At 42.0% G+C, this 17,716-nt stretch overlaps 1 protein-coding gene across 34 annotated transcripts in view; it reads right to left on the bottom strand.

Annotated features, from left to right (window-relative positions):
* SULF1 (sulfatase 1) overlaps nucleotides 1-17,716 on the bottom strand; it is a 193,084-nt gene that overhangs the window by 43,239 nt on the left and 132,129 nt on the right. For 28 of the 34 annotated variants that reach the window (XM_070630474.1, XM_070630481.1, XM_008514545.2 and 25 more), the window contains 6 exons: nucleotides 16,115-16,266; nucleotides 13,605-13,774; nucleotides 3,225-3,375; nucleotides 2,107-2,282; nucleotides 813-941; nucleotides 487-543 (listed from right to left, as the gene is read on the bottom strand). In XM_070630474.1, the coding sequence (XP_070486575.1) occupies nucleotides 487-543; nucleotides 813-941; nucleotides 2,107-2,282; nucleotides 3,225-3,375; nucleotides 13,605-13,774; nucleotides 16,115-16,266 (835 nt within the window). The remainder of the gene's footprint in view (nucleotides 1-486; nucleotides 544-812; nucleotides 942-2,106; nucleotides 2,283-3,224; nucleotides 3,376-13,604; nucleotides 13,775-16,114; nucleotides 16,267-17,716) is intronic. The other 6 variants (XM_008514550.2, XM_070630499.1, XM_070630497.1 and 3 more) reach the window with 1 other exon arrangement.

Below are 17,716 nucleotides of genomic sequence, written 5' to 3' on the forward strand. Positions count from 1 at the left end.
GAAAGCAATTATATAAATGCTTTTCTGTCTTGCAATGTGCGTATGGAGAAAAACAAAGACAATAAACATTGTGACTCAAAACGGAAAACCCAGAAGTGATGACGGAAATAAGTCTCATATATTTATATATTTAAAACTAGGAAAGGCACATAAAAAAAGTAGAAAGATGCCAGGCAGGACTTGGGAAGCAGGGTTGAAAGTCAACTGACTGGTCCGATTAGGAACCAAGGCTGAGAAATGCAACAGCAAACCCACAGCCGTGTAAGGGCTTTGGTCCCACCTTATGAGAATTTATTCTTCACAATTCTGATGCAACAATCACTACTCTGCTGGCCAGGGAAGAGTGAGTAGCCAACCATTCGATCTTGTGACTAGGCTTACGAAATCTGCATGCTTAGTAAACCAAAATAAGGGGGGAAAATGCTCAGCAGGGAGAGCTGCCCACTAGGACTGGTTCCCAGAAGCACCCCAGGAACCAATAATTACCCTCTTTCCACGAGGAATGTATCACGCCAAATTTTGGCCTTCTTGTTTGTTCGAAACCTGAAAGCAAAATAATAATATTTACTGTTGGCATCTGGACGTTTTTCCAAACGGATCTGTGCTAACAGTTTATTTAAAGAAACACCTCTCACTTCCCACAGACCACGGCTGCCTCTCCATCAATACGCTATTCACAAGCAGCCGAGAAATTCTCAGCCCGTGTTGATCCTCATGGGCACAGCTTATTTTGCCTCCACTTCTTTTGGTGGCTGGCTGGCTCTGGAAGCCAGTGTGCTCGGGGCTGGCTGAGGGAAGGAAAATGGACGCACCTGTTACCTGGCCTTTCCGGGTCCAGAAGTTTGAGGACAGACTTGCCGTCCACATCGGGAGGTGTGTCAAGCCCAGCGATATCCAGGATCGTTGGGGCCAGGTCGATGTTTAGAACGATCTGTGGGACTCTGCAAAGGGATAGATGGTTACACCCCAGACCTCACACCAATGGAGGGTGGCACATAGGGCCGAGTTCTCTGCACTATGACTCATTGGGCTTCAATCTTTCTCCCCACCTCATCTCATCTCCTAAGGATGGGGAGTTGCTTTTGGCCAGGGCGGCTGAGTGGTCAGCAGCAGTATCTCAGAGCAAGATGAACTCTCACAAGGGTTGGGCTGGAGAGAGGCCTGTGCCCCTGAGCTCTGGTCACACTGTCAGACAAGTTGTGGCCCAATACATGGTTTTTGTAGAATAGATATTTTTGTCTAAAACCTGATAGTTCATAACTCCTCTGTTAAACTAGGGCTTTAAAATCAACCTTCTCAGAGGCACATGGGTGAGATTCAGAATGTCTGGGTTCTGGGCCCCAACGCTGCTACTTCCAGAATTGGGGACTCTTGAGAGAGGCACTTACACTGTCTGTCGAGCTTCTTCACTCTTAACTCAGGGGTCCAGTTAGATGCTCTTTACGGGCCATTCCAGCTTTTGAATTCTACTTGCACTCTTTTCTTTCACTCTTTCCATGACTGTTTCATGTACACAATCTCATTTTATACAAAACATTCTGTTGTGATTGGCAGGGCATATGAAACCCATTTTATGATGGGAAAATAGAGATGCAAAGGGATGCAGTGACTTGCCTAAGGTGACAGAAATAGAACTCCAGTCCTTTAGGCTTCTTTTCTTTCAAAAGAAAATCATGCTTTTCAAATTCACTTTTCTTTAAAAAAAATTTTTTTAGTAATAATTAAAGGAAAAAAACAACGAAGAGAATGGCACTGGTTGTTTCTTAAAAAAGACAATGTATCTCTGATTCAAAGCAGGTGAGGATGGTGGCCCCAAGATCACATTCTGTGTCTGTGTACACAGGCTCATGTGACGTGAATTTTGGTCAATGTGAGAGAATTAATCATTGATACAGTTATTTTTCCTTTCTCTTTAAATGGTATACTTTAGTTCATTCAACACGTGGTGAGGGGGGAGGCCAAGGTTTTCATCTTCTAAATTACCAACCTACATACATCCTTTTTTGTTTTGGATGAAAGGAAACCAGGCACTGTGATTGGTAATCGAATTATCTCAGACATACATGAGCCACAACAGCTGAGTGTTGCAAACAGAGGAATACGTACATTGATCCTGGTTCCACACTTGGACCACGAATAAAGAAAGGTACACGGATGTCAAAGTCATATGGCATGGATTTCCCCTTGACCAGTCCGAACTGCCCAATATGGTAACCGTGGTCGGCCGTATAAATGATGTAAGTGTTTTCCAGCTCCCTCGTTTCCACGAGCATATTATACAGCTGAAACAGCCCAGAGACAAGTCAGAAGCAATCGTGATGGCATACAATGATGAATGTGGCTGTAATTTCCCCCAAATCTTTTTTCCATTATTCTTAAAAGGCAAGAGTTACTTTAAAAAGACCAACAAACATGAACACTATCTACAGTTTCTAATTGCTTACAATCCTGGAGGAAAAAAGCCTAATGATACAGTTGTAATGTAACTTTCCTGAATCTGGCACATTCTACTTAAAGATCTTGTTTGCCTATTTAGAAAAAAAAAAAAGCCCCATAAAACAAACTCCACCACCAAACTTACAGGTTTTACTTTGAAAAATCCATTCTTAAAGCAAATTTTAACATCATCACTCTTACATCTAGTTATCCAGGGTTAAAAACAGGCTGCTTCTAAGCCTGATCCAGCTAGATCCGGCCTCTAGGCATGTCTTGTTTGGCTTACGTTACGTTTCAAAATGCAGGAGATTTCAAATAAAATTTTTGTATTTCCGGCTTCTTTTAAAAGGTCAGAAGAGCTGATGATACTGGATCTACATTTCTGCATGGCAAAAATTAGTTGGAGCTCAGCAGTTGCTCCTTGCTTTAGACGGGGCACTTTTAATTTCAAGTTCACCACAATCCCCACCATTCCCTATTGTCTTATACAGAAACTGCTTTACATTATTTGCTTAATTGCCAAAGAAGGTATTTGTGAGTATAGCCTTTGATTTATGTTGTTTAGATTTTTATTTCTTCTTTGCTACTGGCTCCACAAGAACCAAATCTGGAGAGGTAGACGGAAGGGGGACGATACGAGGGAGAAAAGATAAAGTCGCTGAACACGTACACACTCTTAAAACGAAAAACAAAACAAAACAACAACAGAAAAACAGGATTGGAAAGAATGGGTCTACACATGTGAAGCGGGCCCAAAACCTGTGACCGGGGCAAGTTCGCGTGCTTACCCTTTCCACAGAATCATCCACCGACATCAATGTCTGAAGCCTTTTGCGGTGTAGAACATTTGTAAATTCCATGTGGATGGGCAGCATGGGCCCCGTGTACTGCATAATCCAGTGTTTATCCATATTTGGTGCATAGTTATAACTAGGAGTTCTGAAAATATCCAGAAAGGAATCTTACTATATATTTTTCAGTCGTTTAGAGGAATATCTCAAGTTAAAGGTTGTGAAATGCATAATCATTTAAGAAAGATAATTTAGACACTGCTAAAGTATTTTTCTCTCCCACGTATCTTCTCTCTGTGTTTATAAGAAGATCTGAAGTCTTCACCACCCCAAACAACACACATCCTCTGAAGGTATATGGATTCAAACTTAGAAAACGAAGATTGGCAGCTAAAAATGTAATTAGTGCAAGTTCATTTGGGTTCATTGAATAAAATGTGTAAAAATACACCAAGATGATTATGGTTATGTTACAAATCTACAGATAAAACTCTGTAACGTAGAAGTGAAGGTTCTCATGGTGATATTAACTCATAAACTTTTATTGCTAATTAGGCTATTAAATATAGTCACAAATATGTGGAATGATGATGAATCTTAATTTCAACATTTTTTCTCTTGAATTTATTAGAGTTTTTTATTGATCCCTTACATATCTAGTCTCTATGAGTTTTTCTCATTCCTAACCTTGTACATAGACACCATTAATTTACTTGGATTTGCTGGAATTATAACCAACTCTACTTCTGCAATATACATGTTTACCAATAAAGCTGTTCATATTATAGACAAATCAATATAGGTGCAAGGCATAATTTTTGCTCACCACAAGGAAGTGGGTCCTAGTGTTCATGGACAGGTCGATTCAAGCCTATATTTAATCCACTGCAGAGATCCAAGTGGTGTCCCATACATTCCATTGGGAACCCACAAAATGTGTCACCTTCCTTTGAAGTCTTACCTAACTCCCTCAGACATTAGATGCTGCCACCTCATGCTTCCGAAACACGTAATTATGCTAGAGCAATTCTCCCGCTGAGGATGGCTTGTTTATACCGGACCTTCCCAGCAGACTATAATGTACTCGAATGTTCTCCTTAGATGTTATTAAGCCTACAGAGGTTGTTTAATATTAAAAACTTAATGAGTATTTGCTGTATGTCAGGTATTGTGCTAAGTTTTTTATATACGTTAACTCATTTAATTATCTCAGCTGTTCTGGGAAAGAGGTGTATCATTCTCCTTTTACAGCTGAGAAAAGGGAGGGCTAGCAAAGGGAAATCACGTCCTCAGATCAACAAAGTCAGCAGGTGGGAGAATCAGGACTCGATTTCAAACCCATTAGCTTTAATAAAATGAAAGAAAAGTGAAGTGATGGGGTTTCCTATACCTGAGATTGCTTTTCATGTGAACCATAACTTTGCAAATAGCCAGTCTCACAGAACACGCCACATTCTACATTGACTGAGAAATCTGATAAACAGTCTGTTCTGGGGACGGTCCCATCAATGAAAGACCATGGATAATGATGACAGAAGGTGCCCCCATGCCACCATTTATATTACAAAAACTAGACAAACAATCAGTCACTGTGAGCCCAGAGAATCCTGGAGCCTTGACCTTACACACCACCCGTCCCACTGAGGTGCAAATTTTCAGTGGGGTAAACCTGGAGTTTTGGAGATACATGATTGTATACTGGGGCATTTCCACGCACACCAAGCCAAATAAATGCCGCCTGTTACTATAAATTTTTTTCTTCCAATAGATTTGCAGAACCTCTCTTTTGATAGTTGAAAATGCTATTTTGGGACCATTGGCTTCCTGGCACAAAAAGTTACCCTGATGATCCATGTGGATGCTGGTTAACTAGCAAAAGTGCAAGAGCACAAATGCCAATATAACACTGAACTACACATCTATCTATCTATCTACCTATCTATCTGATCTGTCTACCTTCTATCTATACAGGTATCTAAATCTATATATCTATATCTATCACTTAAAAGTGCCTAGAAGAGAGGAAGCACATGAGTTTCCTACATGAGCCAATAAACAAATACATTCCATATAAGTACCTGTGAAAACATCCTGTAGCATTAAAAGACAAACAAGCTCTCCAGGAATCACCTGCAATTCTTTTTTTTTTTTTTTTTTTTTGGTGAGGAAGATGGGCCCTGAGCTAACATTGGTGACAATCTTCCTCGATTTTGCATGTGGGATGCTGCCAGAGTGTGGCTTGATGAACAGTGTGCAGGTCTGCGCCTGGGACACGAACCCGTGAACCTAGGCTGCTGAAGCAGTGTGTGTGAACTTAACCACTACACCACTGGGTTGGCCCCTGCAATTCTTTTTAAGAGAAACTTTCAATATAAACTTTCTTCTTCTTACCAAGAAGAAGACTCATGAACCAAATGGTCCTATTTTTTGGCCTGAAAGTGTTCCTCATATCTCAAAGTGAACCACGGGCTGAATCAGACTCTCGTATCTCAGGAACTTGTGCAGTAGGAAAGGACTTAAGCCTGTGTTTCTTATCCTTCAGGCGGCATGTTGAGTTACAAACAGGATTAGATTAAGAGGCTGAAGAGGAGGAGAGAGGCGGCTTCTAAATCCCATTGGAAAGGGGTTTTCACCCCTGGGGGTAGTTTGAGGTCAGAGAAATATAGGAAGTTGGTGGTGAAAGTCCCTTAGCCATTTACTGATACCTGCCCTGAGAAAGAATACGGCTATAAAAGATCACACAGGGTTGCTTTATAACACCCAAACATCCTCCTCTTATTGCCTTTGATGTCGGTTCACCTTAATTTTAAAATAAATCTATCTGGTTGACTTGTTTAAAACCACAAAACCTCAACACAAATAAAAATTGCAATAGGGAACCAAAATGCAGGCTCAGAGTGGACGAATCACATCCTCCGCTGGTTACCTTGATGTGCTTGGCACAGCTCCACCTCGCTTTGAGGAACAGAGGAGGTTGCAGCAAATTACAAGTCTCAAATTGGACTCCCGGATTTACAGAATGACATATGCGAAATCTGGCTTGTATTAAAAGGGAGAGTTCAGGTCTGTTGTCAAAGCCGTCTCCCCAGGCCCCCTTTGCAAAAAATTTCTCGATGTGGGAGATGACCCCTACTCTGGGGATGAAATCCCAGGTGGTGTCTCAGCAGGAGGCGTGGAGGGGGGTATGCATTTGCCTTTTAAAGGAAGACAGGCTGCCACTGCTTCCCACAGAACAGCAGCTGTTCAGGGTCCTGCAGGTGGAAGGTCGAGGGTCGCTGGAATTGACAACATTGTTGAAAAGTGATCTTTTGCCAAAGACCTGTGGTCGCCTCCTGCTGGGGTCTGCCGAATTCCTGGAAGATGCAGCCTTCTGTCCCCCTGTGATAATTAAGGCTTCTTCCCTAGCTAAGAATTGACTTACAGTTATTCAAACAGGGCCTGGAGCTGTCGGCTGGAACAGAAGCCACTGAAAGAAGCAGGTAGCTGTTTTAGGGAAAAGTGGAAAACCACATATCCCATTGTTCCAGAATGTTTTGGAATCAGACCCGAATTTTCATCCCAGACCTGTTCCTTACTAGCGTGTGATCTTGGGCAATTTTTTCCGTTAAGCCTCTGTTTCCTCATCTATATAATGGGAATAACAACTTCAAGGAGTTCTTGGGAGAGTTGAAAGAGATTTCAGTGACTCCGGAGAACAAATCCTGGGGCCACGCATACCCGTACTTACAGGTAGCTGGGAAAGACCTTATCATTTAATAGCTCAGGTGATTGCTGTGGCGACCCTGAGGGGTAGGTAGGGCATCTTATTCCCATTTTACAAAGGACACAGTAAAGTGTGGAGGTGGTTCCTCCCATGACGTCACATTGACCAGAGTCCTGAACCACAGTGGGCAAGAAGCACCTCAGAATCCCAGTCACTGGAAGAATTGATTCATATATTTCTTTCTATCAAAAGGAAGTCCTGAAATTCTCAGCCTTCATCCCGATTTAAAACACTAGCCACTTCCGCTCCCCATTCAGATGCCTCCCACCAGCGGCTGAGAGTCTCCTTTGTTGCAAACACGGAATACAGTCTGACACTCCCAGGCACACTGGAGGCATCAGTGAAAAGGTAGACGACGCTGGCGATTTGCTTTCAAACTGAGAGGCCAAAGGACCAAATTGTCGTTTTGAGTTTCTGTTGCTTTCTTAAAAAAAAAACAAAACCCAAAACAAAAATCTGTGTCAGTTACAAATTCACGTGCCTGGTCTGTAAGGCTTTCTGTTTTCTGTTCAAATACAGGTTTTGCCCAGAACTGTGCACTCCAGACTTTCTTCTATCAAGAAAATACACCTGTGACCCTCAATAGACTATTCCCAAATCTAAAAAGGTCCACCTCTCCCGGGAAGCCTTCCCTGCTTATTGCTTTTCTCTAGGCATTAGTTTGGATTATTGCTGAGCGCACCAGATCACAACTCTTTTAGACAACTGCATTCGTAAATTCAACTCACCATCAGTGCCAATTCTTTCTGGGCTGTGATATTCTTTCTAGCTTTGCTTACTGACATAACAGGAATAAGAATTCTGAAAATCAATAATGTCACCTTTCTTTTTGATGGGTGGCTATTTTAGGAGAATAATTCTTACTAGCAAAGAAACAGTTTTAAGAAACGCATGTGTTCTATACGAAATGCACACTTGGGGGACTGCAAAGAGCTTAGCAGTTCATTTGTGCTGCTGACTGAACGCCTTTGCTGTCACCCCAGGGAAAATGAATATATTTCTAGTGTGTTACATTTGAACATGTGTTCTCTTCATTTGTTATTTAGTCTCAAACAACAACAAAAACCCTAATGACCTAACTCTTAAAGGGTGTTGTTGGTAGCAGGACCATCATTCTCTGAGAAATGAAATAGGTCTCAATTCCCAGAATAAGCTAGTTATCCAGATTTAAGACACACACTCAAAGCATTAAATTGGAAATTCTATACTTAATCTCCCAAGCCACACCATCTCAGCTTTCACTAAAATTGAACTTATTTAATTGACTTTGTGGAGATATTCCCCACCTGAGTTCAAATGTCTTTAGGTAGGTAACATTTGAACACATGCAGAATAATACCAAGTGATCTTGATTATAGGTATATCATAAAACTAATTTAAAGGGTCTTCTAACGATGCTGCAAACTCCAATTAGGATTATGCAAGTATATACACAGGAACCACTTCTAATTCTGTGACTGTGATGGGTCCTGAGCAATTTGGTGTAATGGGAAGATCCCCTGGGTGCAAGAAAGCCGAGTTTTGGCTCCAGCTTTGTCCTTATCTACTTATATGACCTGGGCAAAGTCATTTGATTCTTTTTCTTTTAATAGACTTTGGGCTTTCATTTTTCAATCTAAAAATTTATGGAATTCTACTATCTCTAGGTGTCCTTTTAATTCAGAAAACTGATTGTTTAACTATTTTTATACTATTTTAAAAAATGTTTTAATGTCAGCTAGTTGGTGGGGTTAATATGTTTATTCATTTGCTAAACAAAAACGTATTGTGCAATTAACAAGACAGGAGCCATGCTCACCGGCACTGGGGGGTGGAGGTGAAACATTTTGTCCGGCCTTCAGGAAAGTGCTGTCCTGCATAACTCCAGGACTCCACTCACACGGGATTTTGTGTGAATGCTGCCCCGTGGTGTTGTGCAATGTGACTTCGGGGATATGGGTAAACAGCCGGTGCAATAGGATAGTAGGAACCAACAGAGAGAAGAACAAAGTAGGAACACATGAAAGGGAGCAATAAGTTCTGCCCAAATCAGAAATTTTTATGGAGAATTTAAAATTCTCTCATCTTTGAAAGAATTTCATTTTACGAATTTGTGGAAGAAATGAAGTAAAAACACACAAAATTCTTTTTAAGGCAAGACATTTCTTTCCAACGTTCCTTAACAAAGGTGTTTCAAACACTTTGTTCTGAGGCATATGCAGAGGCAGATTCCCTCTGACAGGCTATGTTCATGCAGAAGCTCCACTTCCAGAATGATTCTTGCAAGTCAGTGGATGGGCATTGTTCTACCAAGATTTTAGATTTCATTTGAATCTGTGTGTGTGTGTGCGCGCACACACACAGTCATACACATTTCCGGGTGTGGGAAGAAAACTGTTGAACTGAAACAAAACATTTTTTTAAGTTGATAGGGGCATAGTGGTAGCAAGGTGACAAGGGAGTCTCTTAGCGTCCTATAGAATCATCGGGTAGGTAAATGGAATCTACTTTCCTAGCATGGCTGTTGACCACAGGTGCATATTATCACATCGCTGAGGCCAGGGGAGAGAAGTGAGGATACAGCATCACTAGGAGGATACTGGGGAGATCATTTACTGAAAAGTACAGTGGGGTCTTAGCCACAGGGAAGGGCTTCACGATAAGGATTATTATGTGTATTGTTGTGACGGAGGCTTCCTCACATTTCTCAGAGGTCACCTGAGTGACCAAGCTACTGTCCAATGAAACAGTGCCTCCTGTCACCAGCGGTTGATAATCTGCTCGCATTCTTAGCTGGTTGGCATAACCTCTAGCCTCAGTTTGTAAAGCCAACAGGCCAGTGTTAGACTGGCTTCCTTCCTTTGTTGGGAACGGCAAACACCGTGGAAACACGATACGTTCACTCCAAGCTGAGAGGGTCAGACAGCTATCACCCAAGGCCGGATGAAAGGCATCTGGATAAAGCTTGACCACCAAGGAAGGCGACCTAAAGGAAAGTGTTCACATTGCTTGGGTTTCCCCAACAGGGGGGAGTCTGCAGCATCTTGCTCTGTTTTCCTAGGGCCTGCCAAATATTCCTGCAAAGTACTGAACTTTTTGCATCCCTTCGCTTGAATGTGTTGCTAATGTTTTTGCTGGGGAAACTGGCCACTCAAGAGCGCTGTGCACCACAATTGGCAGTTTGTCTTGAATTTGTCTCCCTCCTTTTGTCTGCAGACTGAACTGTGAACCTATGCAGTCACTCGCAGTGACAAGAGACACATACTGACTCTCTCCAGCCCCTTCCTCCAGCGGCAGCTGGGGAGATCTTTATAGCAAAGGTGCCAGGAACTCAAGGCTTCCAAGGGCTGTGGGGAGACACAATGGATCTCCACATTCTAGGTGCACTGAAGCTCAAGGCTTAGCAGCCAATAGAAGCTGAATCGCTCCTCCAACCACACGAATTTTCATTTTCTAAGGCTACGGGTGTTCTCCAAACTGGCACTTGCCCATAGCACACATTTTGCACCTGGAAGAGATAACACAGCCCAGATTGGTGCTTATCCCGTCTGTGTTTTGAGAAGGGCCAGGTGCGAGAGGCTCATCACAATGTGGGTCTTAGCTTGTCAAGAGATTTGGCGTGTCACAACAGGCAAGCATCAACTTGTCATTGGTCTAGCTGCTTCCCCGAAACATTAAGTTGAACCAAATGAAACTGAACTTTTTGTAGGTCAAGAAAGATCAAATCAAGAAAGAACAGTTTTACTTGGTTCTTCTTAATTCTTGTTGATGAACAAGAATTAACATTTATGAAGTAGCTTCTACGTCCCAGGCCCTCTGTGGGGACATTAGCTATGCTGCCTTAATTTTCATTCATGACATCAGGTCAAGGTGCTAGTATTACCTCTTTTTACAGATGACACAATGGAGTTTCTGAGAGGTTGAAGAATTATCTGTAGGCTTGGTGAGGCTGAGATAGGAATGCCTCTAAGGCCTGAATATTTTCACTCTGCTGTGTGTAGATTTTGCCTTATAGAATTGCCAGTAAGGCACACAGGCGGTTCATTTGAACTAAAAGGTAATAACTGAAATTGTCTGCATGTGGAAATGACTGAGTCACATACTATGTCACTACTCTGCGAAATGGCCTGCAGTGACTCTGCTGACGGTGATGTACAAATTCACCGAAGGCCTCAATATTCTGCTCGTTTCCCTTTCTAGCGTTATTCCCTGTTATTTTCCTTGCACCCATTCTCCACTTCCCAGGTCATATCTTAGATCACCTCACTTACATGGCGACCCCTTGTCCGAGCCACATTCTCTTCCTGAAATTGTCTATCCGATCTGTAGAATCAGCAGCAGAAATTTTACCCATCGTTGGAGGCCCACTTTGAATGCCTCCTGGGCTATTAAGTTTTTCTGGGTCCCCAAAAGATGTGAACACTTCTTGCTCCAAAGTTCTATAGCCCCTTGAATGCCTGCTCAATTCCTTACTGCTTCTGGTCCTACTGGCGAGAGGGCTATTTGCACACTTGCCCATCTTCCCCTTAGAGCAGGGGTTGGGGGCAAACTTATTCTGTAAAGGATCATACAGCAAATATTTTAGGCGTTGAGGCCATATGGTATCTACCACAGCTACTCAACTCTGCTGTCGTATTGCGAAAGCAGCCATAGAAAATACCTAAATGAACGGGCATGGCTGTGTTCCAATAAAATTTATTAATAAAAACTTGTGGCAAGCTGGATTTGACCCCAGTATGCCAACCCATGTCCTAGCTTATTGGTTCTCCACTGTTAGCAGTCGTGTCTTCCTTATGTCTGTATCCCTGCTGTGTTGTATAGAGTCCACAGGTGGCACTCATAAATATTTGTGGAACTAAGAATTCGGAATTACTGGAATCAGAGATGCTATTTTTCAGCTATCGGTGAGGCCCTGAGAACTCTGCAGATTCCTCTCCTCCTGCGATTGTTGTCTGTGCATGCCACTGAGCTGTCAGAACCTCTGACCTGCGGCTGATTTTGCTGTAGGCTCAGGACCTTGCCTTGAAGCTTCAAAGGCAGACTGACTTCTAAGGAGCCATAAAGCACCACATTGTGTCAACCCCTTCTCCTCAAACTCGGGAAAACACCAGTAAGTTTTAGAAAGTCACTGTAGGCTGAGATTCTGCTAGTGCAACAAAGGAAGCTACACGAAATGATCTCTGATTCCAAAGAAAAGGGAATGGTGAGTAATGGGCTATGGAAGAAGCCCACGAAGACCTTTTCCTTTCATTGAACCGGCTAGTTACTAAATTTGTAACGATCTATAAGGGAGAGACACTCGCCACTCTCGGGCTTCATTCATAAACGCAGTTGCATGATTCTATGTAGGTTACATCTTCAGAGGCTTATATATCTATCTAAAATACAACAGCTCATCCAGACCATATTCCCCAGGTGCTGGGGCAACCTTCTTTATTTGTTGACGATATTTTATGCATCAAAACACTTCCATCCTCCAAGTTCTTGGGCATCCTCAGTTGGTTCTCCACCCTGGCTTCATATTTATTATTAGCTCCTGTCCTCAGTCAGCTCTGCCCTCCTTCCTTCTTTCTAAATTGCTTGATATGCTAGAGATGACCTAAATACCACTGACCAGGAGCCATTAGTCTATTAGTTATAATATAATACAAAAAAGAATATAAAGAACATATACGGGGATATATATGTAATAAGGGATATGTAATGACCAGCAACTAGAGTGCCTTCAGTACGTACTTATCTCTTTTCATATGGAAGTACCTTTAATCTATTTTCTTTCTGTCTGGGATCATGGCTACAAAATCATTGTGGACGAAAAGGGATGGCATTTAAGCACAAACAGATTAAGAACCAATTTTGGAGGTTTAGTGATGAAGGAAACAGATACCAATTCCCTATTCCCTACCTCTCTTTCAGCACACACAGGGCCAACTGCTCTGTGCGGAAGACTGAATATTATTGCAATGGATGGGAAGAAAATGTGTTGACAGAGTGAAAAACAAAATCATGTTGTTTGCTGCCAAGGCATCCAGACTTTTCCACCCTTGGCTAGTGAGAATTACAAGCATAATCCAGCACTCTGCTCTCTGTCTCGGCCCCGACGCCGTCAGCCCTCTGTGCCTCCCCACCCCCGCCTCTCCAAGGCCCCTGCCTCTCGGAAAGAAACAGCAGGTTATTTTAAAGCCGTGGCCTGAGAAGGCCTCTTGGGCAAGTCCACTCAAGCTGCTTTCTGCAGGAATCCTAATTGCACATCTGCAGCAAAGCTGCTAGAGTACTCGCCTAGAAAACAAACCTATGTTTCTATAACCAGACCGGGGTCGCCCCTCTGCTGCTATGAAAAGCATACTATCTGATCATCATTTTTATTAGATCACACTCATGCATATTATTTAAGACAACTGATGGGAACTCTTGATAAAAATCGCCCCCATTCACCCTGTGTGCTTCTTTCTTTCCATTGAGCTACTTACAAATGTTGGAAACATGAGTCTTAATCAGACCACCTAGACAAGCCCTTGATTTCAGGCCCGGTGGCAGAAGCCGGTGTTCCTGCCCTGCGGAGATGCAGTGGGGAAGGAAATGGGGGAGGGGGAGGAGCGGGGTGGGGAGCAGGTCCCAGAGCTGATATTACTCACATGTGTTGGGAAGCATTGGGGTACAGTTTTGAAAACTGTGGGGCTGAGTCCTCGGGGCCGTGGGGCGCCGCGTGGCTGATCACCATCATAATGGGCCTATGGGGATACATTCTCTTAGACATTTTGAAGTAATTAATGCTCTCGTTAGTGATTAAGTCTGTGAAGTAGTCCTGAAACATACATTTGACACAAAACAAAAATTACAAAAGGTGACATTCATCAGATCACATTTGAATATTGCTTTCCTCAGAAGCATCTCACTGAGTGAAGATGTAAGGTCTAAAGCAGGGAGGGGTGCTGAACTTCCCAAGAAAGCAGAACATCTTCTGGAACAGAGAAAACCGGTTGCCAGGTACTTACTAGGGTTGGTAGCTTGGGAACATGCAAAAAATTTATTTTAAGTAATGCACAATTTAGCAATGAGGAAAGAAAAAAGTCAAGTCCTGTTTGCCCAAGATAATGATCAGATCTGGCAATCCAAATGCTAGAGCTTGAAACACCGGATACATTTTCCCTTCTCAGCTTTCATTGATGTAATCCGTTGACAAAAAATTTAATTACTTCAAGGGCAGGAAACACCCACGCCCACTACAAATTCACAGTTGCAGAACACACACACACACACACACACAAGCACACATGCACATAAATGCACAAACAAAAGAATAGATCTTTTCTTTCAATTAAAAATTCACCTGTAGGAATTACGCAAATTGCTAATGAAAACTGTGGCCAAAATGTGGGTGCACAGGGAAAAGCTGCAACATCTTATTAATTAATTGACTTGAAACCCTCAGTATGGGAAGCGGTTGATTTGTGCAGATTATACTCTGTTAATTGCACAACTAAAATGATACAGCTGCTGGGACTAGAGCCTGATTTGTTAATAAAATGACTTAACCCGCAGTCAAAGGGGCTGATGTAAGTCTATGAGGGGGAGGGAAGAAATGGAATGAAAAGGAAAGAAAAGACGAAAAACTAAATTAAACCACCTGTTTCCTCTAAGTGTGTATCATTGGCCTGAAGCGCCAGTATAAACTTTATTCCGAAAGCACCCGGGCAAGGTTTACAGTATCAGGGGCATCCAGGCATGACTAATCACATGTAGATTCAAGGACCAGAACAGCTGCAGAAGCAGTGCCCAAGGGACGAAATCTGTGTCACATGTCATTGTTAGGGCAAGTCCACAGGCTATCACCTTCTTCCATGGGAGTGTCTGTTTCATTCCTTTCCTCACTATAAAAAGACATATTTTCTTTTCGGACACAGTTGCCTTTGACACTTAATCAGCTGTGATAATGAGCAAGTTACGCTGATTTAGTCTTTGGAGGGAATCTTGATTACTTTGCTCTCCTTAGGACAACAGGGAAAGAAAGGTTAATAGCTTGAACAAGGAGCGTGAAAAGCATCCCCACAGATAACAAATGAAAGCAGTGACAATTAGAGCACTTCGGAGGACGTTGCTCAATTCTGCCTCCAAGGTCCCCGCCAGCTCTCAACTTTGATGAGTCTGGAAACCTATTAGCAATGTTTGTGAACTCATTTGCATTCGTTGTTTTCTAAAGGATATGAGAGAGACTGACACCTTATCTCCCACCAGGTCCCTTGTGCTCAAATCAGGCCAAGCCTAAAGACAGCAACGTGCCAAAATTAAATCAAGGTCCCGTTTTCTGATTTCTACCAATGGCTCTTTCACAGCGAGCTATGCTAGATAGAGCAGATTCTTGGCTTCTTTTAGATAAATGAGGAAGAGATGGGTAAGGCTAGAAGGAAAGAGGATATTTTAGGCTAACGAGCAGGCTAAATTCAAAGATATTTTCCCCTTTACTCTTGTGATCTGAAAATTGCTTTAAATTGGCAATCACAGAAACTTTGTGAATTTTAAAAAAGTCTAATCTAGGATCCATTTGTTAAAGAACCACGGGACATGTCAATTTCAGTTTCTATGAACTGATTTGGAAATCCCAGGACTGATAGCCTTAGAGACTTGGGTGGACTCTAGCTGCTCCCGGGCAGGTGTCCTTGTCACATGTCTAAGCTTGGTCAGACAGAAGTAAAAACAAGGAATGTGGTTTCCCAATTTTTTGTTATTGCACTTGTCTGCTCTTATTCTTACATCTAAATCTGAAGCCAAAGACAAAATAGACTTTCACCCCAATGAGAAGCAAAACAATATGAGATGAGCATTTGATTATGTGGACACATCTAGAGGGGGAAAAAACAAAAATTATCACAAGACAGCGTGGAGGCATCTATGATTTTCTTGATGATACTTTCGTCAAAGGCTGATTGCCTTTCCACCTAATGAGGGGAAAAAAAATCACTATTCAAAGTCAGTGTTCCTTGAGAGTCTTTTCCTGCCTGGAGTTTAAAATTACCTTAAAATTTCTCATTCTAGCATTGTGAGAACATAGAGAGCCAATGTGGTGGATAGGTTAACTCACTGAAAATGGCTTTTCCCCATTATGCACGAAGTAAATTGATGCAGTGTGAAAGTGCCTGAAAATTACCTTTGCATAATCAAATCCATGCTTTTCTTTGATGCCATTGCGACAAACAGTGTAATTATAGAAACGAGAATTCTTGATTAATCCAAGCCATTCTCGCCACCCAGGAGGGATGTAGCTGCCGTTATATTCATTGAGGTATTTTCCAAAAAAGGCTGCAACGGGAAAAAAAGGATGATTTTCTCATATGAAGTGATTAATCATAAATCAATGCCTAAGTATGAGGTTATGACTTGAAAAAGAGACAGTAAAACAAAAGTTAACCCAGGTAATAGTGGATGCCAAAATAATATTAGCGTAATACTCAGATCCTTTGGCAAAGGGACACACACACATTTTCCTTTTGAATAAATAAAAGTAGCACCCAGGCACATGGATTATAGTTCAATGAAATCACCACGATGATCATGGTACTGTGGGTGCGTCTGTTACTTGTGGCTCTACTGGGATAAAAGCAGAACGTACCCTTTCGTTAAGTTGATGTAACAGTCAGAGAAGTAGGTAGTGTGATTTTGGAATGCCACCTCTGGGGCAAACATCGGAGAGCTGAAAGTTCAGTCTTTGTGATAAATAAGTTCCCTAACTTACTGTTTGGGAGATGCGAATTATGACACTATTGAAAAGCTCGTCTTTGTTTTCCCGTATCCAGAGAGTACAAATTTTCCCAATCAAGGAACTGTGGTAACCTCCATTTTTATGGGATGTGCTCAGAAGTTTTACGTCACATATATGTATTTTACCTCATCAGTGTTTACGTTATGTGTATTTTACAAAGGTGTATGTCTATTGTTGATGATAAAAAATTCTGGCAACGTAGAGTTACTACACGGATGACTAATTTTCATAGAATTATAGTATATAGAAGTGTATGTGCCACAAATGCTCCACTGCCCATTGAAAAGGCCACTGGAGAGACTTGACATTTGTAACTTTCACATCCCAGAAGGGCCACCGTGCTACGGGGCTGACTAATCCTTTCTGAGAGGGAAACTTCGAAAGGGGTCCTCTGTCAAAGATAACGATAGGAGAGGGCAAAGGGGAGAGAAAGGCAGGTTGGGAATTCAGGAACAAAATGGGTGGAAAATGGGTTAGATCTTGAAGTCGAAGACCTTATAACTATCAGAAGGGTAGCCAAAAACGTATTGTTGGCACACCTGAGAGAGAAAGAGGGTCTATTTGGAGTTATTGTAATTTCACCAGGAAAACAGGAATAAACAAGCACTATTATGGGTGAAACTAGTAGCTTTTTGGTCACCCTGTTAGCCATACACGTAGCCTTCCTCTCAAGTATGAAGGACTAGAGAAAATTCTATTGTATGTACGTATATATAGGTATATGTATGTGTGTATGTGGTACATATTTTTACATATGTATATATGTATTGATACAGGAGCATGTCATACATACATACATACACACATGCATGCAAGTTTTAATTTTTCTGATTTTTAAAAGGCTGCAATCTTTCATTTTAGGGAGAGACCGCGTTCTGCGGCCAGCCAGATGACTTCCATGTCAAGGACACCTCCCAGCTTCATTAAGCAGGTTTTATAGGTGCTTCTACTTGCATCCATGAAGAAAGGTAGTTCCTGGATGACTGGCTT

Source organism: Equus przewalskii, chromosome 8 (genome assembly GCF_037783145.1).
Source record: "Equus przewalskii isolate Varuska chromosome 8, EquPr2, whole genome shotgun sequence".
NCBI lineage: Eukaryota > Metazoa > Chordata > Mammalia > Perissodactyla > Equidae > Equus > Equus przewalskii.